Source organism: Mandrillus leucophaeus, unplaced genomic scaffold (assembly GCF_000951045.1).
Source record: "Mandrillus leucophaeus isolate KB7577 unplaced genomic scaffold, Mleu.le_1.0 Scaffold241, whole genome shotgun sequence".
NCBI lineage: Eukaryota > Metazoa > Chordata > Mammalia > Primates > Cercopithecidae > Mandrillus > Mandrillus leucophaeus.
Window position 1 is genome coordinate 286,325 of NW_012102488.1, and position 25,744 is coordinate 312,068.

At 36.5% G+C, this 25,744-nt stretch overlaps 1 protein-coding gene across 2 annotated transcripts in view; it reads right to left on the reverse strand.

Moving 5' to 3' along the window:
* The window catches only part of NRG4 (neuregulin 4), a 61,237-nt gene extending 43,023 nt beyond the window's left edge, over window positions 1–18,214 (reverse strand). The window contains exons 1-3 of one of the 2 annotated variants that reach the window (XR_001006352.1): window positions 17,809–18,013; window positions 16,861–16,926; window positions 14,840–14,933 (exon numbers count right to left, since the gene is read on the reverse strand). Coding sequence is in view for 1 of the 2 variants with exons in the window: in XM_011982665.1 (XP_011838055.1) it covers window positions 14,840–14,933; window positions 16,861–16,870 (104 nt within the window). In the remaining variant the exon portion in view is untranslated. Of the gene's footprint in view, window positions 1–14,839; window positions 14,934–16,860; window positions 16,927–17,808; window positions 18,014–18,110 lie in introns of those variants that run through there. The other variant, XM_011982665.1, reaches the window with a different exon arrangement.
* Between the last annotated feature and the right edge of the window lie 7,530 nt (window positions 18,215–25,744).

The window sequence follows — 25,744 nt, forward strand, 5'->3', positions numbered from 1 at the left end:
AAAAAAAAAAAAAAAATCTGTTTTTCATATAGATATTTTCAACAGAGCTTCAAGTACACCTATTCTTTCTTCTGTTTCCAATCCACTGTTAAGCCCACTCAGAAATTTTTTATTTCAGATGTTATTTTTTTGTTCTGGAATTTCTATTTAATTATTTTTCCATATTTCCTGTTTCTCTGCTGGGGTTTCTCATTTACTCACTGATAATAAGCAAATTTTCTTGAGAATAAATCCTTAAGATTTAAAATCATTATCTGCTAATTGCAATATTTGGCTCATCTCAAGGTCTGACTCCACTGATTTTCTTTACTTGAGTATGGATCACATTTTTCTATCTTCATATGTCTAGTCATTTTGAATTCTAACCCAGACCTTATGAGTGACATGTTATAGATTCTAGATTGTTACATTTCTATAACTTGGCTTAATTGAAACTCTCTCTCTCCTTCTGTTGCAACAATTGAAATATCTGTTTACTTTTCTTAGCCTTACCTGGGCTATCTAGAGTCCTCTATGCACACAAATTCAAGGCCACCCAGATACTTGGGCATATAAAGACATAAAGAACTCAGGCTCACACTCTGTGGCTCTCTTCAGGACATTCAATTTCCAGCTGTGGTGACTGCCTGCATATTTCTATCACATTTTACCACTATGTGTTGAATTGATGAGGGCCTGTCCTCAGGCAAAAAGCCATAAAAATGGGAAACTCACGCAGTGACATTCCCTTCTTCTGTGTCAACTACTTTTGTTTCTTCCTGCTTTTAGTCATTCTCCAATGCCTTCAAATAGTGTTTATACTTGTACAGAGTTTATTATTATTTGTAAAAAGGAGATATATGAGTATTTGATTATGAGCTACTCCTGCTGTACCCAAAGCAAGTTGTTTTAATCAGAACTTATATTGATAATGCTCAAGCATGAAAGTTCTTATAGAATTTAAAAATCTATGTGCTTTCACTAAGAAGAATGGTATATTAGCCACAAGAATCATATTTCTGAAAGTTAGGGCCTAGAAGACACTTAAACTAAGCAACACAACAATATATTTGTAATACACTTTGTCTTAGTCTATTTGCATTGCTGTAAAGGAATATCTGAGGCTGGGTAATTTATGAAGAAAAGAGAGGCTGGGCATGGTGGCTCATGCCTGTAATCCCAGAACTTTGGGAGGCCAAGGGAGGAGGATTGCTTGAGCCCAGTCTGGACAACATAGGAAGTTCAAGTCCAGTCTAGACAACATAGGAAGACTCTGTCTCTACTACAAATTTAAAAATTAGAGGGCATGGTGGCACGTGCCTCTAGTAGTTCCAGCTACTCCAGAGGCTGAGGTGGGAGGATTGCTTGAACCAGAGGTGCAGAGGCTGCAGTGAGCCATGACTGCACTACTGCACTGCAGTCCGGGAGTCGTCTCACTCCAGAGTGAGACCCTGTCTCAAAAAGAAAGAAAGAAAGAGAGAGAGAGAGAGAGAAAGAAAGAAAAGACAGAAAAAGAAAAGAAAGAAAAGCAGTTTATCTTGGCTCATGCTTCTGCAGGCTATACAGGAAGCATGGTGCCAGCATCTGCTTCTGGTGAGCCCTCAGGAAGCATACAATCATGGCAGAAGGTGAGGGGGAACCAGTGTATCACCTGGTGAGAGAGGGAACAAGAGAGAAAAGGAGAAGACTACAGACTCTTTTAAACAGTCAGATCTCACATGAGCTAATAGAGCAAGAACTCACTCATTACCATGAGGAGGGCACCAAGCCATTCATGAGGGGTCTACCCTCACGATACAAACACTTCCCACCAGGCCCCACCTGAAACACTGGGGATCACACTTCAACATGAGATTTGGAGAGGATACATATCCAAACTATATCACACCTCAACTATATTTAGACTGTGTATTAAGTACAAGTGGGAAACTGATGTGATGTCTAATACTTAGAGCTGAAGGAAATAAGATTATATAATGCAAATTAAATTATAAAGTCAATGAATCAGAGCAGAAGGAAGCAAAGTTCCTTTAAATAATAGAGACTAGCTGAATATGCATTAACATATCTAAAGAAGGAGCTGTCAGTCTGAGGAGTTGGTCGGCAAGGGACACTCACAGAAAGGAAAGGCACAGAGGCAAACATCAGCAGTGCCTATCTAAGCACTGTTAAGTAGACAGTGAATTGTAGCCAGAAGACCTCATGCATCACAGTTCTAAGTCACATTATCTCTCTTGTAGAAATAAATGCATCCGACTAATTACAGATACACTGTTAAATTACATAATTCCTGTTGTTTTCTTGTTTTCTCTATACCCATTAAAATATTCTGATTACAAATTTGGCTTCCTACACATGTCAGTCTACAGAGAAAAAGAATGCCTGACTCACATCAACTCAATTCTGTGTCAGTTATATATCATCATACATTAACAAATTGAAGTATCCAGCCTGGGCAACATAACGAGGCCACATCTCAATAAATAAATAAAAATGCTTACTTTAGACATTAGCTCTGTAAGCCTAATCAACATGTATCTGCTGTGAGAGATGAGATCCCTCACAATGTACTTCATTAAACTCTTAACAGTCCACACTGAGGGGAGACCTCAGACTGTGATAATACCATGGTCACACAGTAGTCCATGGGGCTATTTATTCCCTAGATATACTAACTTCATTGAGTAGTACAAATCTTTTAACTACAAGAGTTTGAAGTTCAATTAGTCACATTATTAAATAAATGAGCCTTGTTTTTTAATAGAGCATATGTGTTTAGTTATAGAAGACAGTGAAATAAAGAGATACAAAAGAACACACTTTTGAAAAGTCAGGAAACTAGGTAATAGTTCCTGACATAAAACCTCTTAGAGTAGCAAAGAAGAGATTCGGTCACAAAACTGGAAAAAGTGCCAAATTCCTATTTATAACCATTTATTTGAATAGCAACTAGTGACTTGCTTAGATCATTCGTCTACTAATGATAGTACTAGATCCCAATATTATATTTATTATTACTACATAGTCTTGGTAGGAATCAGATGAAATGGCTGTTTCAGAATATGAAAATAAAATTGATTGTAGATCAAACCTTGAATGTTTTCAGTGAAATGTATTATGGGAATTATATCATAAAGATCTATAAATATCAGTATTACACATTGCTACTTGATGGCCAGAATTAGCTCTATATTTGAAATTTTCTTCTAACACATACTGGTTGAGAAACATTGTAAGAAGGATGAGGTAGGTGTCAATGGGAGAAAAATTATTTTAATAGTATTTTTAAGGCTTTCCATGATCTTCTCCCCATCTGAGACTTTTCACACTCTAATACTTAGTAGACTAAGAGAAGTTGGAGATTTTCAGAGATCTGATATGTTATAAATTTAATGAGAGAGAAAAATATGTAAACTAAATAAGGGCAAAAATAATTTCAGTAACATTTCTGTACAAAATTACAAATAACTTTTTATGAAATAATTCATCTCCTAATTTTCTCTAATATGAGAAAAAATTTTTTTGGTACTAATTCAACTCCATTAATATTTAATATTTAAAAATCTGTATTGCAAAGATATATATTGCAAAGATATTCTTCATAGAATTTCATCTCATCTTCTCACCCTTCTTTGCTTGGTATTAAATACCCCCTTTGTTTTAGTGATTTAGATTTCCAAATCCTTTTCCATCTTGGTTTTTCTCAAAAATTCACTCAGGAAACATTTTTGAGTAATTTATTAAATTACTCAAAATTTATTAAATTCTATGATATACACTAGATGTAGAAGACTCAAAGACAAGAGAATTATTCAGTCCCAAGGGGCTTAGATTCTATTAGAGAACAACAGACACATAAACACTAAGTACAGTAGAGAGATATATAAGATATATAAGATAGAAATATGTCTGGGTACAGTGCGGGCATATAATAGTCAACAAAGTTAATACTAGCTACCTTTAAATGCAAACGTACAAATACTGGTGACTTCATAGAATGACAGTTTAATCCTTGCTCACATTACAGTCTAATGCCCAATGCCAGTCAGGCAGCCCTTATCCATCTCTTGGCCCCGATACCTGGAGAACATGGCCTCCAAGGTCACTAAGGCAGGAAAAGTGAGAGGTGGAGTTTTTCAGGAGTTGATTTTTCAGGGCCAGACTTGTGACTGGCTTGCATCCCTTTTGCCCATACTCTACCATCCAGAACCCAATCACATAGAACCAGTCTAACTGTAAGTGAGGCTGGCAAATGCAGAGGACCACATAGTTATTGGACACTAACAGCCTCTGCCACAGGGCTGAATGGCTAATTCTACCCAGAAAAGCTTCATAAAGGATACAAAGCTTGACTTGGGTTTCAGATCACTCTGCTTTATCAAATTTTATCCTACATAATAAGAAACCCAAGAGAATTAACAGAAAAATTATTATAATGATAATAGAAGTCAACAAAGTAGTGGGGCATTCATTCACTCAACAGATAATTACTGAAAACTGACTCTAGGCCTGTTCTAGATGCACGGAAAATCTCAGTGAACAAAAAATAAAAATTTCTTTCCCTGTGGGACTTATATTCTAGCTTGGGGAGATAGAATGTAAAGTAAGTTATATAGTATGTTGGTAGATGGTAAGAAAGGAAGAGAGGGAATAGGAGAAGAATGGATTTCACTTTTTAAAAAGTGGTCTAGGAGGCATCATTGAAAGATTGATAGTGAAGACTAAAAGGATGAAGGGGAGTTAGCCATGAGGATATTCATTTAATAAATATTTATTGAGTACTTACTATGTTTCAGGTACTGTTCTAGCAGTAAACATATAGATAAAAACTTCTGCCCTTACAGGGCTGACATTGTAATAGGAATTATGATATATAAACTGAAATGTAGGCAAGACTGGGTAGGTGCTATGCATCCCCTCTAAAAAATTCATGGTGAAACATAATCTCCATTGTGCTGGCATAAGGAGTTGGGGCTTTCTTCACCATCATGAATGGACTAGTTCTTTATAAAAAGGCTAAAGGAAAGTAGCTTAGGCCTTTTTATGCTCTTCTACTCTTCTGCCATGTGAGGACACAGTGTTTGGCCCTTTTCACTCTTCTGCCCTCTGCCATGTGTTTTCAGCATTTGCCCCTTCTGCTATGTGAGCTTGCAACAAAAAGGCCCTCACCAGACACCAAAAGCTGGTGCCTTGATCTTTGACTTACCAGCCTTCAAAACTGTGAGAAATATGTTTCTACTGTCTGTAAATTATCCAGTCTCAAGTACTGTTACAGCAGCAGAAACAGACTAAGACAGTAGCCATATTAAAAAAGATAAATCTGGATCTATATCTTAAACCATATACATAATCCAAATAGAGACTGGGCATAGTGGCTTATGCCTATAATCCCAGGACGTTGGGAGGCCGAGATGGGAGGATCATTTGAGACCAGAAGCTCAAGACCAGTATGGGTAACATAGTAAGACCTTGTCTCTACTAAAAGTAAAAAAAATTAGTTGGGCACAGTGGCACACATCTGTAGTCCCAGCTACTCAGGAGGCCAGCCTAGAGTGCAATGGCATGATCTTGGCTCACTGCAACCTCTGCCTCCCGGATTCAAAAGATTCTCCCACCTAAGTCTCCCAAGTAGCTGGGATTACAGGCGCCTGCCACCACGCCTGGCTAATTTTTGTGTTTTCAGTAGAAATGGGGTTTCACCATGTTGGCCAGGTTGGTCTGGAACTCCTGACCTCAGGTGATCCACCCACCTCGGCCTCCTAAAGTGTTGGGATTACAGGCATGAGCCACCGCACCTGGCCAGAAAGTCTTTTAAAAGTATGACTCAAACTTGAAGAGCTTTTAAAAAAAATTGATAGATTTGACTGCAGTAAAACCAAAAAACAACTGCATGGAAAACTAAACACCATAAGCTAGGTAAAAGGAAAAATAAGCTATAAATAATTATCTATAATTAATATTATAGACAAAAGGTTAATCTTCCTAATATAAAAACAATATGTAAACAAATACATTATCAAAAAGATTTTAATTAATATTTAAACAACTGAACTATGCCCAGCTTTCCTCATCAGTAGGAAAACAAAAATTAACACTGAGATACTATGTTTTCATCTATCAGATTTGAAAAACTCCAGAAGTTTGACAAATCTGTTGCAAGGTTATAGAAAAACAGGTACCCAAATATATTGGTGAGAATTCAAAATAGCACAATCCTTATGGACAGCAATTTGGCAACATATATTCAAGTTACAAATGCATTTATCTTTAACCCAGGAATCTCACTTCCAGACTTTATTTTACTGATATATAATTATATAATTTCATACATGTGCAGATTTATGTGCAAGGTAAAAAATGAGCTGGGCACAGTGGTACACATCATGTGTACTGCTGCATTTTGTGTGCAATATTCATCAATAGAGGCTTGGTTAAATACATGATGGTATATTCACACAAACAGAATACCTTCTAGTTGTAAAAAAGAATTGGGAAGCCATATATTAAAATGAGTAGATATCCAGGATACATTGTTAAGAGAAAAGAACTACAGGATAGTACATATAGCAACACTACCCGACAGAATTAAGTGTCTAGTTTTAAATTTTTCTTAATTATTTTTATCTCTTTTAGAGACAGGGTTTTGCTCTATTGCCCAGGCTGGTGTACAGTGGCATGATCATGTTCACTGCAGCACTGAACTCCTGGGCTCAAGCGATCCTCCCACCTTAGCCTCCCTATCGGCACACACCACCACACCTGGTATTTTTGTTTTGTTTTGTTTGGTAAAGATGAGGTCCCACTATGTTGTCCAGGCTGGTCTCAAACTCCTGGCCTCAAGCATTCCTCCTGCCTTGGCCTCCCAAAGTGCTGGGACTACAGGTGTGAGCCACCATGCCTGGCCCCAATTTTTGCAGCCACATTAAAAAAAAACAAAAAGGGTGAAATTATTTTTAGTAATATATTTTTACTTCAATATATCCAAAATATTATCATTTCAACATGTAATCAATATAAAAGTTACTGAGATAGTTCACACTTTTTTTCATATTAAGTTTTCAAAATTTAAGGATTATTTGATGCTCATTGCACATCTCCATTCAGTTCTCAGTCACACTAGCCACATTTCAAGTGCTCAGTAGCCACACATGGCTCCTGGCTACCATATGGGACCACACAAGTATACAATGTTTGTTCTTTGCTTCATTTGACAAATACTTATTGAATGACTTATATATTAAGAACTATTCTACTAAGAATGGGAGGTTAAAATATGCATTTGTATTTCCTCGAATTTGCAAAAAGAAGCACTGGAAGTTTAGATAAGGGCTTACTACTTTCTTCTAGTACACAGGAAGGAAAAATGTTAAGAGACAGAAATGACAGAAATATACATCAATGTATCTTTTGGTTTTGGTTTTGATCTTTGAAAAATGTGAACATATTATCTATTTAAAACTTGCCATAGGAGGGGCCTACAACAAACATATAACAAGTATCCTCCTCCCAGCTAGATTTTTGTCAGATTTTGAACCTGTATGGAACAAGGGGCTACAAAGCTTAGCTCAAAAGCTCCAAAGTGCCTAACTTGAAAGTGGAGAAAACAAAGACTTAGCCACTCAATCAAAAGCTGGGTTGGGCCAGAAAGGATAAATGAAATCTCCCAGATGAAAAAAGGAGCAAAGAAGAGACAAAATAAACAGAAAACAAGAAGAGAATAAAGTTAAACCCAGCTATTTCTAAAACTGTGTGAAATGCAAAGGGGCTGATCACTAAACATATGTGACAGCACAACAATAGTACAAAGGGAAAAAAGTGATTAAGGATTTAAACTGTTAGAAGATACTTGCATTTGTTCAGGAAGAATGAAAGTACTAATTGAGGGTAGACTGTAATACATTAAGAATGTATATTGTAATATCTAGGATAATTACTCAAAGAGTAATGTGTATAACAAGAGATAATGAAGAAAATAAAGTGGGAACTTAAAAAATAATTAGCCAATAAAAGGGCAGAAAAGAAGGAATGCTAGAGGAAAATGCTGGTCAACAAGCAAATGGGACAATGAGAAAACAGCAGCAAGATGGTAGACTTAAACCTAGCCATATCAGTAAGTTCATTAAATGCAGATGGACTAAATTGACTAAATCATACAATTAAGAGATAGAGACTATCAGATTGAATTTTTTAAAGACCTATCTATATGTTTATTAAACACATACTTTAAATATAAAGATACAGATAGGTTAAAAAAGGATAGAAAGAGATATACTGTGTAAAACAGCAACAAATAGAAAGCTATACTAATAGCAGAGAGGTAGACATTACAGCAAGAAGTAATACTAAAGATAAAGCAGAACATTGTGTAATGATAAAAGGGGCAATTAAACAAGAGCACATCAGAAGTCTAAACTTATGTACATGTAATAATTAACATAGCTTCAAAAAATATAAAGCAAAACTGGGGAAAGGAGAAGCAGGCAATCTACCATCATACTTGAAGTTTTTAACATACATATCTCAGTAAGTGATAGAATAATCAGGCAAAATATCAGTCTGGAAAGAGAATGTTTGGATAGCATTATTTACCAATGTGACTTAATTGAAATTTACAGAATGCTACACCAATGAATTGCTCCTTTTCAAATATGCCTAGAACATCACCAAAATAGATTCCATGAAGGGCCATAAAGTAAGTCTCAATAAATTTCAAAGGAACAAAATTGTAAAGAGTATATTCTCTGACTATAATGGAATTAAACTTGAAACCAGTAATAAAATATAACCAGAAAATCCACAAATGCTGAAAATTGAGCAATACACTTTCATAGAATTAACAGATCAAAAAAACTTCAAAGGATGTTAGTAAACATTTGAATTAAACAAAATGAAAATATGACACATCAAAAATTGTGAGCTATTAAATTAATTCTCAGAGGAAAACTTATAATTTTAAAACATTATGTTAAAATAGATGAACATAAGATAATGACAACTGTTGAGTCGTCTAACAGAAGGAAAAAAGATTAAAGAAAAGTGAACAGAGCCTAAGGGTCCCATGGGACAACATCAAACGGACCAACATACCTATTGTCAGAGTTCCAAAAAGAGAAAAAAGAAAGGGATAGAAAGAATATTTAAAGAAATAATTGTTTAAAACTTCCCAAATTTGATGAAAGACAATATAAATATCCAAAAAGGTTAATGAAATCCAAGTAAGATGAACTCAGAGAGACCCATAATGAGACACGCTACAATCAAACTTTTAAAAACCAAAGAGAGAATCCTGAAAGCAGCAAGAAAAGTGACTCCTCACATAGAAGGCATCCTCAACGAGATTATCAACAGATTTCCCTGATGAAAACTATGCAAGCCAGAAGACAGTAGGCTGATAAATTCAAATGGCTAAATAAACAAACAAAAACAACTGGAACCAAGAATCCTATATTCAACAAGCAGTCCTTCAAAACTAAGAGTTTTTAAGGCATTCTGAGATAAAAGCTGACAAAATTCATTATCACTTGACCTGTTCTGTAAGAAAAACTCAGGGAGTCCTAGGTGGTGAAATTAAGATATCCATAAAGATAAATACATGAACAATTTTAAAAGCTAGTATTACCATAAAAATAGTTTGTAATCCCATTTTTATCTTCTGCATAATTTAAGAGATAAATGTATTGAGCTGAATTCTTAGTTTATGTTTTGTAGCCACAATATACAAAAATATAATTTTGTGACAATAAATGAAAGAAGTGGGGACAGAGCTATAAAGAAGCAGTTCTTATATGTGATTTAAGTTAAGCTGGTATAAATTCAAATTAGTGTTATAACTTTAAAAAGTTAAATTTAATCCCCATGGTAAATGCAAAGAAAATAGTTATAGAATATACACAAAAGGAAATGAAAAAGGAATTTAAACATTTTACTACAGGCTGGGTGCAGTGGCTCACATCTGTAATCCCAGCACTTTGGGGTGCTGAGGCAGGCAAATCACCTGAGGTCAGGAGTTCGAGAACAGCCTGACCAACATGGAGAAATCTTGTCTCTACTAAAAATACAAAATTAGCCAGGCATGGTGGCCGTGCCTGTAATCCCAGCTATTCGGGAGGCTGAGGCAGGAGAATCATCGCTTGAATCCGGGAGGCGGAGGTTGCGGTGAGCCGAGATAGCGTCATTGCACTCCAGCCTGGGCAACAAGAGCAAAACTCCGTCTCAAAAAAAAAAAAAGAAAAGAAAAGAAAAAAAAGTTTTACTGCGAATAAATCAATTAAACACAAAAGACAGTCATATAGAAAATGAAAAACAAAAAAGTGATAAGGCATATAGAAAATAAATAACAAAATTACAAAAGCCCCTTCTTATCAGTAATTACTTTAAATGTAAATAGATTAAATTATCTGATGAAAGACAGAGATTAGAAAAATGGACGAAAACACATGATGCAACTATGTGCTGACTAGAAGTATTTTAGATCTTAAGGCACAAATACAGTTGACCCTTGAATGATATAGGGGTTGGGGCAACAACCCCCATGCAGTCAAAAATCCACATACAACTTTTGACTCCCTCAAAACTTAACTACTAATAGCCTTCTGTTGACTGGAAGCCTTACTAATAACATAAACAGTCGATTAACACATATTTTATATGTTATATGTATTACATACTATAGTCTTACAATAAAGCAAGCTAGAGAAAAGAAAATGTTATTAAGAAACTTGTAAGGGGGCTGGATGAAGTGGCTCATACCTGTAATCCCAGCACCTTGGGAAGCTGAGGTGGGAGGATCACTTAAGGCCGGGAGTTTGATGCTAGGAGTTTGAGACCAGCCTAGTCAACACAGCAAAACCCCATCCTCCACAAAAAATAAATTACCAAGGGCAGTGGCGTGTGCCTGTAGTCCCTGCTTCTTGGGAGGCTGAGGCAGGAGGATCACTTGAGCTCAGGAGTTTGAGGTTGCTGTGAACTATGATCAAGCCACTGCACTTCAGCCTGGGCAACAGAGCAAGACCCTGTCTCTTAAAAAAAAAAAAAAAAAAGGGCCAGGTGCAGTGGTTCACACCTGTAATCTCGGCATTTGGGGAAGCCAAGGTGGGTGGATCACCTGAGGTCAGGAGTTCAAGACTAGCCTGGCTAAAATGGCAAAACCCCGCCTCTACTAAAAACACAAAATTTAGCTGGGTGTGGTGGCACACACCTGTAATCTCAGTTACTCAGGAGGCTGAGAGGCAGGAGAATCGCTTGAACCTGGGAGGCGGAGGTTACATCGCACTACTGCACTCCAGCCAGTGAGACTCCGTCTCAAAACAAAAACAAAAACAAAACATGAAAGAAAGAAAAGAAAATTGTAAGGAAGAGAAAATATACCTCTTACTATTCATTAAGTGGAAGTAGATAATCATAAAGGTCTTCATCCTTTTCATTTTCATTTTCATGTGGAGTAGACTGAGGAGGAGGAGAAACAGGAGGGGTTGGCAGGCAACATAACACAAAGTATATCTAATGTAAATAGTGAATGGTTCTAGTTAGAATGCAGACCAAGGAAGAAATGGCCACAAAGGTAGTTTGAGGGCCAAATGGTAGAAGGCTGAAAGAGCTAGGCTAAAAAGTGAGGTATTACTTCATGAGTGGTAGATGGGTAGGTGTGAGGGCTGTCACTGAAGAGTTTTTTTGTTTTAGCTGGACAGATGATGATAATTAGGCTCTGGGAAAATTGGTTAGGAACTATTTCTATAGACAAAGCAAGGAATTAAGAAACTCTGAGCTAGTATAATAATAGTAAGAACAGAAAGGACTAGAGAGATGAGAGATACAGCAAAGGTAGAAATATGATTTGACAACTGGACAAGAGGGCAATGACAGAGTCAAATATAAGTCTGGGGTTTCTCAGTGACAAGATGGTTGAGATGTCATAATAGAAACAGGAAATGCAGAAAACAGTATGAAGTGGGATGGAAAATGAGTTTATCACTCTTAGCTATTGCTATTACAGCCTATAGGGCTACATTAGAAATGTGCTCCTAAGATAATTGGAAAGCAGTTATTTTTTATAAAATATGAATTAAAATACATCTGCCATTCAATGTCACTCAGCCTTCAGGCACTATATTTTTTTCCTTTTCTCTCAGCCGCCCTTTCGTTCCCTACCCCGCCCCCCTACTTCACTTCCTTCCAGGGTGTTTAGCAACTCCAGAATACATCATTCACATTACAAAGAGGGTGCCAAGACACAGAATCTCCTGCTGTTGTGCAATGTGGTGACCTTGCTTCATTCTCTATCCATCATGAACCCATGTGGCATGGTTTCAACTACTCCGTAATTACTACTCTTACATTCTGATATCAGGAAGAAACTATATACATTTTTACACCCGCTGTGGGTTGCCAGCAAACTTGGCCATTCTCTATCATTGGTAACTTTTTGAAAATACATTAAAAATGCATCTATCCAAGGTACAAAAGCAGGATGACAACCTAGGTTTCTTTCCATTTTAATGAATCTCCAAATTCCAGCATTCTTAGTTCTTTCTGTCAACTTATTCAGTGAGGTATAACAGATAGCTAGTATACAGATAGACATTAAGTGCATAGCTTGATGGACCAAGCACTCTGCCCACAATGCCATTAAATCAGGTACAAATACAAAAGCATAGGAAAACACCCTATAGGTTACAGAAGAAATCATAATGAAAAAATGTTTAAACCTAAAACTGAACAACAAACTATAAAATTTTTAGGGTAAAACAGAAATGTATTTGAAAATTTTAACATTAAATACTGTCTATTAGAAAATAAGGCTAAAGGTCATTGAGCCAAAGAACAAAGTTAAGGAATCATGCTACCTGATTTTGCTCATTATAAAGCTATGTTTATCAAGACTGGTATTGGTGAAAAGACAGGACACATAGATCAACAGAAAAGAATAGTCCAGAAATAGACCTGCACATAAATGATCAAGTGATTTTTGACAAAGGGGCAAAGGCAATCCAATGGAGAAAGAATAGTCTTTATACCCATGTAGCCATCATCAAGATCAAGACACAAAATATTAGTATTTAAAAATTATTAAATGCACTTCTTCTTTTTTTTTTTTGAGATGGAGTCTCACTCTGTCGCCCAGCCTGGAGTGTAGTGGCACGATCTTGGCTCACTGTGGCAAGCTCTGCCTCCTGGGTTCACGCCATTCTCCTGCCTCAGCCTCCTGAGTAGCTGGGACTATAGGTGTGTGCCACTACGCCTGGCTAATTTTTTGTACTTTTAATAGAGATGGGGTTTCACCATGTTAGACAGGATGGTCTCGGTCTCTTGACCCTGTGATCCGCCCGCCTCGGCCTCCCAAAGTGCTGGGATTACAGGTGTGAGCCACCATGCCTGATCTAAATGCACTTCTTCTGATAAGCATTCTTGTTTTATTTTATACATGCTACATGCCATATCACCTTAGAAAGAATCCAGAATGAACATATTATAAAGTTAAGTGAAACTTGGGAGTTGTATTCAAAGGTGACATCTTTCTTCTTCCCAGCTATATGACCTTTGGCATGTCACTTAATTTCTCATTTTCTCCTCTTTTTTTTTTTTTTGTATTATTTTCTAAGGTCTCCCCTGCCTCCTTTCTCTAAGATGTTTGTGAGAATTAAGTGTTGAGCAGAGTCAGCAACAAAATTTGGGGGGGACTATCTATGGAAATGTTCTATATCTAGATGTGATAGTGGTGGTGATTTCACAGGTACAAACATTTGTCAAAATTAATCCATTGCGCACTGTAAATGAATGTAGTTCATTATACATAAATTATATCGCAGAAAACAGATTTAAAAACCAAAAGAGTATACTCCTGAGGCACATCATGAGTGTTAAGTAATTGTTAATTTGTTCCTCCATTCCCTTCCCTTTACATATTCACTAGAGAAGAAAAACACCGGGGCACTATTCCCCATGTGAAAAGCCCTAAAATCTTCTTGAGATAGTTGTGAGGTTATATCTTTTTGTCTCCTCTCCTCCATACTACATCCCAGTATCTTCAACTTTTCCTATGAATTTTACTTTTCTGTCCTTTTATGTACAGTAAGATCTTAAATCTAGATTCTATACTTCTCAGTTTGGTTAAAGAACAAAAAAGAGTAATTCACATGTGTTACAAAATATCTTTAGATCTTAAGTGTTAGCTCCACAGTATACGGCAGTACTACGATGTTAACTCATATACTAAAAAGAGGTTTATTATTACACACTTAAATCTTATTCAACCAACTCATAGGAATCAGGCTACAGAAGTACTATTTTGAAGTTTTTTATGGGTCACTGGCTGTATCTGTACTCGCGCAGTGAATTATATTATTTTAAAACAATAGTGGCTAAGATACCATTCTTTTTTATTTGCTACCACTATTAGAAAAACAATGCTTCTTTTGCTTTTTAACATATAAAGTGTAAGTTTTGGTGCCAACTCTGTTATCATGTGCTTATGTATTAAAAACTCAAAATAAAATATCTCATATTAGGTTTTTTTGATTAGCAAATTCCCTAGCTATTTTGCCAGGAATATTAAGCACAGACTGCCCTCCTTAAATTGCTAAAACCAAAGAGTTCACTAAAAGGGATTATTTTTTAAAAATATGTCTAGGCTAGGAACTACCATTACCAATTTTCAAAATAAACACCTTGATTAGTGAGATTTTTATTGTGCTATTTGTTTTTGTTTTGTTTTAAAAGGATAAATTTTCCCTACATAAATACGAAGAATATGCCTCATACCTTTTCATCTTACACTTTTTGTTTACTTTTTATCACTTCTCAAAGAAGTTAGTAGACAATAAAAAAATAAAGTTAACATCTTCCCTTAGTCCATTTAACTCACCTACAAAATGGGCTGGGAATAGTAGGTATCACATAACAAAGCCCCCCATTCAGGCAAAATGACTTGTGACTGGGACCACAGGGCTCTTCGTGATCTAAAACACATACATATATAAAATAGAGAAAAGCAAATTAAAGTTTTCCTAATGCAGCAAGGAATAGGAATAACTATCTTAAACTGAAGTAGCAATTCTGAAAATCAGAATGAATAATTTTTTTTTCTCAAAATGAAAGACTTAATTCTATTCCTTATTTGACAGACTGGGACTTCTATGTCTTTGAGAGAAAAATTATGTCCTAAAGATATGGCCATTAACTATAATGGGTTTAGACACTAAATAACAGAAATAAGGAATGCCTATATTAGTTAGATTAAAAGGAGGTGATTAGGATCTTAGAACAAACAGGGCCTTTCTCACTTACTACAGAGATTTGGCAGTATTACCTAGAGTTTCCCTGTCCCAAGAATTTATTTAGATTCTTGTTTTTCCTATTAGGTCTCAAATACATTAATATCTGAAATTGCGTCTGGGAAAGGATTTAGATAATTAATTTTTTATTTCCAAAGTTAACTTTAAATGTTCCTATATGACAATCTAAATGTCAGAAACCAAAAATAATCTTATAAGGTGTTGATTTGCAAGGTGATTTTAGGTAATAGCTACTAACTATAAAGACATATCTAAAGTTACACAGAAAAATTAAAAAGCTAAGTCATAGCTTGATATACAGCCAAATCTTTTAGAATACTAAGAAAATAAGCCTCTACTTCTCTCTTGCTTCTTGTCTCTCTTTCCTCTTTCTTCAGCCTCATCTTCTTTCTTTATCTTTGACCTTTCCTTTATCTGCCTTTATCTCTCTGCCTTCCCTTTCTCCCTTGGTACCTCTCCTTCCTTCCAGCCTCACCCCCAAGACCTTTTATAAAAAATCCCTGGCCACCAAAACCATTGTATAGAAAAAATTAGAATAACAGAAGGATTCATTGAGTCATTATACTAGTAATTTATGAAGAGAAAATTGGTGAATATTTTATCTTTCAGCCTTAAAGGGGAAATTATATTGCTTTAATATTGTACGTTGTTAGTTCTTAATTGTTTCTGTCTAGGAAATGACCCAGAATCATCTAATGGGAATAAGAAAATGGCATTACTCCCATTGGGACTCCAATTTGACATTAAAATTAGTATATTAATTTAAAAAATTATCTAGCATTTATGTGCCATTAAGATATCAATGCTTGCTAAGATATAATTGCTATGAGTCAGATATCTCCACAATCAGATTTTCACATTTTAAAACTTTTGTTTTACTTTAGAATTGAGAAAATCCTGTTTCAGCATCACATTATAGCCCAAAGAGTATAAAAATGAAAAGAGGAAATCAGAACTACAGAGAACTGGTGAAAAAGAAAGTAAAATCAACCAAAATGAATTGAGATTTTTTTTTTTTACACAATGCCATGCTTCTTCCTAATCAAACAACTTTCAATAAGATTATAAAATTTTTCAGGAATAATTTGGCTAAAAAATAAAATTAACATTATATCAGAATCAAAGGAGTCATCATATATGGTTTTCCACTGAGGGTGGAAAGTAACTTTATCACAGCTAAAATTAGTGTCCTTGTTTTAATCAGATTATAGTCAAACATATCTCAACACTTGGCATTTATTTTATCAATAAAGAAAACTCATCTAACCTGAATCACTATTTCTGAATCTACTTTTATTCTGACTTCTATTTCCTTTACTATTTGAGCTGATTTCAGATATAGAACAAGCTAGAATGTATCAGGTTATAAAACCAATAAAACATATATGTCTAAAATAAAGTAGTTTTATGTCATAAAGGAAGGTCTCTCAAAACCAAATATTTCATATTTGAAATATTAATTTCATATTCACATCTCTTCCAGTGATGTTGGAAGGGAATAATACAGTCTTGTGTTAATATACATTTTTGATCGTTGTTCTGTTGCTATGGAAACATATTGACAAAAACATATAAATGTATAAGAAATTACCTGTTGGCATCTTAATTTGTAAATAGTTTCATTCTTGGTCAAGAGATTAGGGTTGAAAAACAGTACCTAAAACATTTTAAAAAATAATAATTTAGGGAAAATGGTCTTCTTTTAAGGGCATTACAAAATGTCAAATATTCTAACAGCAATATTCTTAAATGTTGAAAATAATAAAGACATTTATATACTAGGGACAAATTTTAGTTACGGCATTTTTAGATACCTATTACATTTCAATAAAAAATATGAACAAAACTAAAAGATGAATAACATACTTAATATAAATCATTGCCTAAATAATGTAATTTAATCTTAAATATCTCTCTGCAGAAAAGTCTAATAAGGCTTATTTTTAGTAAACATTATTAACATAGTAGAGTACTACATGGAATTTTACATGAACGATATGAGACAGTAAGTAAAACTGAATGAACTGAATTGACTTTCTGCTTTTTCATAAAGCTTATTTACAATCTGACTCTTAAGTAGAATCAGTAACTTCCACTTTTTCAATTTACTGAAAATAGCCAAAATGTATTACAGAAAAATCTTCAATTGCATTTCAAGTTTTTGCACTTTTATAGAACCTTTAAAACTTTTATAAAAGCACTTTTAAGTTTACTATAGATTGCACATTACATTTATCAATCCATGCGAACCTTTCTTTTAAAAAATGTCCAGGGCTGATAGGTGCAGCAAACCACCATGGCACACATGTAATAAACACACTATGTAACAAACCTGAACGTCCTGCACATGTATCCCGGAACTTAAAATTAAATTAAAAAAAAAAAAAAAAGAAAATGTTAACCACAGAAACACAAAAAATGTCTGGCATCTGGCAAAGCAATGTAGCTAATAAGACACTCTTACATATGAAGTTTCCTGCTATAACAGAAACAAAAGAATTCAAACATATATCTGAAGAGGTGAAGCATTTATACTTACATTATGATTACAAGCTCCCAATTCTGTTCTATAAAGAACACTTCTGACCTAAACAGAAAGACTCTAACAGAAATCTCAATCTACTAACACAGTTGTAATATCAAGGTCTTCTCTCAAAGCCAACAGCTCTTTTCTTAGACAAGCAGAGAGGCAGAGAGAGCGAGCAAGCAATCGAGAGAGAACACACACGAGCGAGAACAGGCAGGAAGGAGAACATTAAATCTATTTGATTTTTTAAAATCACTGACTGATACTGTTTCTTTTTTCCAAACAAATAGGACTTACCCTCAATAAAAACTTACATTCACACACAAAATAAATTTTGTTGGACATGCAGTGTTTCAAAAGTTTTTGAATACTGCAGACAACAGCAGCTGTGACTTGCATTTTATAACATGTCAAAAATCTGATTTATATGGCTGCAGCGTGCAGTGTGGGCGAGGTCACGCCAGACCAAGGTGTGCACAGAGGTCAGGCACTGGCCAAGGGAGCCACCCCTTCAATTTACATGTTCAGAGTTGCAAATGGAGCAGAATTTTATTTAGAAAAGGAGTTGTACTAAGGGGCACTTCCAAATCACTGTCCAAGTTTTAAAGGTAAAAACCAAAGCACATTCTTCAGACTCATTACTTATCTTTGCTTGTCTGAATAATTCCAGACGTAGTGTAAGTTTGGGAGAAAATAAATTTTAATGTGGAGCTAATGGGTAAGTGTTTCACAAATTTTTTAAAAATATTTTTCAAAATTTATGTTTTATGAGGTTTTATCTTACAAGCCAGATAAAATTTATATAAATAATGACCTGAAGAACTTATAAAGCTAAAAGAAGGTAATAGCTATAACAAAACTTATAACACCAAGTTCAATTTGAAATGAATAAAATCATTGAACCTGACTAATACCAATGACAGTATAATGCCTGAATACTATGGCAAAGTTGTTAAATATAGTGATGAAACTTTTAAAAATAATAAACAATTTTAAAATATTGACTAAACTGTAATTTTATTTAAATGAAGTATAGAGATCTTCATCATATAATTATCTAAAGTATGCCAAACATTTAGATGGTTATCTTTTCTAAAATGACAATTACTACTTGACTGATGTAAAGCCCAAACTAATATGTTTGTTTTGTTGTTTTAAGAAAATATAAAACTCAAAATCAAATACTCTAAAAACAATCTGTTCATTAGGAGAATGGTGTGAACCTGGGAGGTGGAGCTTGCAGTGAGCCAAAATTGCGCCACTGGACTCCAGCCTGGGCGACAGAGCAAGCCTCCGTCTCAAAAACAAAACAAAACAAAACAAAAAAAGCCAATCTGTTCATTATTACATTTTTAAAATTATACTTTAAGTTCTGGGATACATGTGCAGAATGTGCAGGTTTGTTACATAGGTATATGCGTGCCATGCTGGTTTCCTGCACCCATCAACCCATCATCTACATTAGGTATTTCTCCTAATGTTATCCCTCCCTTAGCCCCCCACCCCTGACAGGCCCTGGTGTGTGATGTTCTCCTCCCTGTGTCCATATGTTCTCATTGTTCAATTTCCACCTATGAGTGAGAATATGTGGCATTTGGTTTTCTGTTCTTGTGTTAGTTTGCTGAGAATGATGGTTTCCAGCTTTATCCATGGTCCTGCAAAGGACATGAGCTCACCCTTTTTTATGGCTGCATAGTGTTCCACGGTGTATATGTGCCACATTTTCTTTATCCAGTCTATCATTGAGGGGAAGTTGGGTTGGTTCCAAGTCTTTGCTATTGTGAACAGTGCCACAATAAACACACGTGTGCATGTGTCTTTATAGTAGCATGATTTATAATCCTTTGGGTATATACCCAGTAGCGGGATTGCTGGGTCCAAAGGTATTTCTAGTTCTAGATCCTTGGGGAATCGACAGACTGTCTTCCACAATGGTTGAACTAATTTACACTCCCACCAATAGTGTAAAAGCATTCCTATTTCTTCACATCCTCTCTAGCATCTGTTGTTTCCTGACTTTTTAATGATCGCCATTCTAACTGGTGGGAGATGGTATCTCATTGTGGTTTTGATATGCATTTCTCTAATGACCAGTGATGATGAGCTTTTTTCATATGGTTGTTGGCTGCATAAATGTCTTATTTTGAAAAGTGTCTGTTCAAATCCTTCACCCATTTTTTGATGGGGTTGTTGACTTCTTTCTTGTAAATCTGTTTAAGTTCCTTATAGATTCTGGGTATTAGCCCTTTGTCAGATGGATAGATTGCAAAAATTTTCTCCCATTTTGTAGGTTTCCTGTTCACTCTGATGATAGTTTCTTTTGCTGTGCAGAAGCCCTTTAATTTAATTATATCTCATTTGTCAATTTTGGCTTTTGTTGCCATTGCTTTTGGTGTTCTAGTCACAAAGTCTTTGCCCATGCCTATGTCCTGAATGGTATTGCCTAGGTTTCTTTCTAGGGTTTTTACAGTTTTAGGTTTTAGGTGTATGTCTTTAATCCATCATGAGTTAATTTTTATATGAAGTGTAAGGAAGGGGTCCAGTTTCAGTTTTCTGCATATGGCTATCCATTTTTCCCAACACCATTTATTAAATAGAGAATCCTTTCCCCATTGCTTGTTTTCATCAGGTTTGTCAAAGATCAGATGGTTGCAGATGTGTGGTGTTATTTCTGAGGCCTTTGTTCTGTTCCATTGGTCCATATATCTGTTTTGGTATCAGTACCATGCTGTTTTGGTTACTATAGTCTTGTAGTATAGTTTGAAGTCAGGTAGCGTGATGCCTTCAGCTTTGTTCTTTTTGGTTAGGATTGTCTTGGCTACACAGGCTCTTTTCTGGTTCCACATAAAGTTTAAAGTTAGGTTTTTCTAATTTTGTGAAGAAAGTCAATGGTAGCCTGATGGGGATAACATTGAATCTCTAAATTACTTTGGGCAGTATGGACATTTTCAAGATATTGATTCTTCCTATCCATGAGCATGGAATGTTCTTCCATTTGTTTGTGTCCTGAGCAGTGGTTTGTAGTTCTCCTTGAAGAGGTCCTTCACATCCCTTGTAAGTTGTATTCCTAGGTATTTTATTCTCTTAGTAGCAAATGTGAATGGAAGTTCACTCATGATTTGGTTCTCTGTTTGTCTGTTATTGTTGTACAGGGATGCTTGTGATTTTTGCACATTGATTTTGTATCCTGAGACTTTGCTGAAGTTGCTTATCAGCTTAAGGAGATTTTGGGCTGAGACGATGGGGTTTTCTAAATATGCAATCACGTCATATGCAAATAGAGACAATTTGACTTCCTCTCTTCCTATTTGAATACACTTTATTTCTTTCTCTCGCCTAAATTGCCCTGGCCAGAACTTCCAATACTATGTTGAATAGGAGTGGTAAGAGAGGGCATCCTTGTCTTGTGCCGGTTTTCAAAGGGAATGTTTCCAGCTTTTGCCCATCCAGTATGATATTGGCTGTGGGTTTGTCATAAACAGCTCTTATTATTTTGAGATGCATTCCATCGTTACCTAGTTTATTGAGAGTTTTTAGCATAAAGGGGTGTTGAATTTTATCAAAGACCTTTTCTGCTTCTGTTGAGATAATCATGTGGTTTTTGTCATCGGTTCTGTTTGTGTGATGGATTACATGTATTGATTTCTGCATGTTGAATCATCCTTGCATTCCAGGGATGAAGCTGACTTGATCATGGTGGATAAGCTTTTTGATGTGCTGTTGGATTCAGTTTGCCAGTATTTTATTGAGTATTTTCACATCGATATTCATCAGGGATACTGGCCTGAAATTTTCTTTTTTTGTTGTGTCTCTGCCAGGTTTTGGTACCAGGATGCTGCTGGCCTCATAAAATGAGTTAGGGAGGAGTCCCTCTTTTTCTATTGTTAGGAATAGTTTCAGAAGGAATGGTACCAGGTCCTTTTGGTACCTCTGGTAGAATTCAGCTGTGAATTCATCTTGTCCTGGACTTTTTTTGATTGGTAGGCTATTAATTACTGCCTCAATTTCAGAACTTGTTATTGGTCTGTTCAGGGATTTGACTTCTTCCTGGTTTAGTGTTGGGCAGGGTGTATGTCCAGGAATGTAACCATTTCTTCCAGATTTTCTAGTTTATTTGCATAGAGGTGTTTATAGTATTCTCTGATGGTAGTTTATATTTCTGTAGGATCAGTGGTAATATCCCCTTTATCATTTTTTATTGTGTCTATTTGATTCTTCTTTTCTTCTTTATTAGTCTGTCTAGCAATCTATTTTGTTGATCTTTAAAAAAAAAAAAAACCAACTCGTGGATTCATTGATTTTTTGAAGTGTTTTTTGTGTCTCTATCTCCTTCAGATCTGCTCTGATCTTAGTTATTTCTTGTCTTCTGCTAGATTTTGAATTTGTTTGCCCTTGCTTCTCTAGTTCTTTTAATTGTGATGTTAGGGTGTCAATTTTAGATTTTTCCTGCTTTATCTTGAGGGCATTTAGTACTACAAATTTCCCTCTGAACACTGCTTTAGCTGTGTCCCAGAGATTCTAGTACATTGTGTCTTTGTTCTTATTGGTTTCAAAGAGCTTCTTTATTTCTGCCTTAATTTCGTTATTTACCCATTAGTCACTCAGGAGCAGGTTGTTCAGTTTCCATGTAGTTGTGCAGTTTTGAGTGAGTTTTTTAATCCTGCGTTCTAATTTGATTGCACTGTGGTTGGAGAGACTGTTATGATTTCCGTGATTTTGCATTTGCTAAGGAATGTTTTACTTCCAATTATGTGGTCAATTTTAGAATAAGTGCAATGTGGTGCTGAGAAGAATGTATATTCTGTTGATTGGGGGTAGAGAGTTCTGCAGATGTCTATTAGGTCCACTTGGTCCAGAGCTGAGTTCAAGTCCTGAATATCCTGTTAATTTTCTGTCTTGTTGATCTGTCTAATGTTTACAGTAGGGTGTTAAAGTCTCCCACTATTATTGTGTGGGAGTCTAAGTCTCTTTGTAGGTCTCTAAGAACTTGCTTTATGGATCTGGGTGCTCCTGTATTGGGTGCATATATATTTAGGATAGTTAGCTCTTCTTTTTGCATCGATCCCTTTACCATTATGTAATGCCCTTCTTTGTTTCTTTTGATCTTTGTTGGTTCAAAGTCTGTTTTTATTAGAGACTAGGACTGCAAACCCTGCTTTTTTTTTCTTCCCATTTGCTTGGTAAATATTCCTCCAATCCTTTATTTTGGTCCTATGTGTTTCTTTGCATATAAGATGGGTCTCCTAAACATGGCACACCAATGTGTCTTGACTCTTTATGCAGTTTGTCAGTCTGTGTCTTTTAATTGGGGCATTTAGCCTGTTTACATTTAAGGTTAATATTGTTATATGTGAATTTGATCCTGTCATTATGATGCTAGCTGGTTGTTTTCCCCTTAGTTGACGCAGTTTCTTCATAGTGTAGATGGTCTTTATAATTTGGTATGTTTTTGCAGTGGCTGGTACCAGTTTTTCCTTTCCATGTTCAGTGCTTCCTTCAGGAGCTCCCATAATGCAGGCCTGGTGGTGACAAAAATCTCTCAGCATTTGCTTGTCTGTAAAGGGTTTTATTTCTCCTTCACTTATGAATCTTAGTTTTGCTGGATATGAAATTCTGGGTTGAAAATTCTTTTCTTTAATAACGTTGAATATTGGTCCCCACTCTCTTCTGGCTTGTAGGTTTTCTGTGGAGAGATCTGTTGTTAGTCTGATGAGCTTTCCTTTGTGGGTAACCCCTTTCTGGCTGCCCTTAATATTTTTTCTTTCATTTCAACCTTGGTGAATCTGACAATTATGTGTCTTGGGGTTGTTCTTCTCGAGTAGTATGTTTGTGGTGCTCTCTGTATTTCCTGAATTTGAATGTTGGCCTCTCTTGCTAGGTTGGGGAAGTTCTCCTGGATAATATCCTAAAGAGTGTTTTCCAGCTTGGTTTCATTCTCCCCTTCACTTTTAGGTACACCAATCAAATGTAGGTTTGGTCTTTTCACATAGTCCCATATTTCTTGGAGGCTCGCTCGTTTCTTTTCCATCTTTTTTCTCTAATCTTGTCTTCACACTTTATTTCATTAAGTTGATTTTCAATCTCTGATATCCTTTCTTCCACTTGATCAATTTGGCTATTGATACTTGTGTATGCTTCACAAAGTTCTCGTGCTATGTTTTTCAGCTCCATCAGGTCAACTTATGTTCTTCTCTAAACTGGTTATTCTAGTTAGGAATTTCTCTAATCTTTTTTCATGGTTCTTAGCTTCCTTGTATTGGGTTATGATATCCTCCTTTGGCTTGGAGGAGTTTGTTATTACCCATCTTCTGAAGCCTACTTCTGTCAATTTGTCAAACTCATTCTCCATTCAGTTTTGTTCCCTTGCTGGCAAGGAGCTGTGATCCTTTGGAGGAGAAGAGGTGTTCTGGTTTTTGGAATTTTCAGCCTTTTTGCATGGTTTTTCCTCATCTTCGTGGATTTATCTACCTTTGGTCTTTGATGTTGTGACCTTTGGATGGGGTTTCTAAGTGAACATCCTTTTTATTGATGTTGATGCTATTCCTTTCTGTTAGTTAGTTTTCCTTCTAACAGTCAAGCCTCTCTGCTGCAGGTCTGCTGGAGTTTGCTGGAGGTTCACTCCAGACCCTGTTTGCCTAGGTATCACTAGTGTAGGCTGCAGAACAGTAAAGATTGCTGCCTGTTCCCTCCTCTGGAAGCTTTGTCCCAGAGGGGCACCCACCAGATGCCAGATGGAGCTCTCCTGTATGTGGTGTCTGTTGACCCCTGCTGGGAGGTGTCTCCCAGTCAGGAGGCACAGGGGTTAGGGACTCACTTGAGGAAGCAGTTCTCCCTTAGCCGAGCTCGGATGCTGTGCTGGGAGATCCACTGCTCTCTTCAGAGCCAGCAGGCAGGGATGTTTAAGTGTGCTGAAGTTGCACCCACAGTCACCACTTCCCCCAGGTCCTCTGTTCCAGGGAGATGGGGGTTTTATCCATAACCCCCTGACTGGGGCTGCTGCCTTTTTTTTTTTTTTTTTTTTTTTAAGAGATTCCCCTGCCCAGAGAGAAGAAATCTAGAGAGGCAATCTGGCTACAGTGGTTTTGCTGAGCCGCAGTGGTCTCCACCCAGTTTGAACTTCCAGGCGGTTTTGTTTACACTGTAAGGGGAAAAACACCTACTCAAGTCTCAGTAATGGCAGACGTCCCTCCCTCCACCACGCTCAAGCATCCCAGGTCAACCTCAGACTGCTGTGCTGGTAGCGAGAATTTCAAGCCAGTGGATCTTAGCTTGCTGGGCTCTGTGGGGGTGGGATCTGCTGAGCTAGACCACTTGGCTCCCTGGCTTCAGCCCCCTTTCCAGGGGGGTGAATGGTTCTGTCTCGCTGGTGTTCCAGGTGCCATTGGGGTATGAAAAAAAGCTCCTGCAGCTAGCTCGGTGTCTGTCCAAACGGCCACCCAGTTTGGTGTCTGCCCAAACGGCCGCTTAGTTTTGTGCTTGAAACCCACAGCCCTGATGTCGTAGGCACGTGACGGAATTTCCTGGTCTATGGGTTGCGAAGACCATGGGAATAGCATAGTATGTGGGCTGGAGGGCACCATTCCTCATGGCTTCCCTTGGCTAGGTGGGGAGTTCCCCAACCCCTTGCACTTCCCTGGTAAGGTGACACCCCACCCCGCTTTGGCTCGCCCTCTGTGGGCTGCACCCACTGTCTAACCAGTCCCAGTGAGATGAGCCGGGTTCCTCAGTCAGAAATGCAGAAATCACCTGCCTTCTGTGTTGGTCTCGCTGGGAGCTGCAGACCAGAGCTGTTACTATTCAGCCATCTTGCTGCCACCCATTATTACATATTATCTCCCATATTCAAAGGCAATTTTTACATAACTATAACCATTATACAGACATATCTCATTATATGCATTTTATTGCATTTTGCAGATACTGTTTTTACGAAAGGCTTGTGGCAACC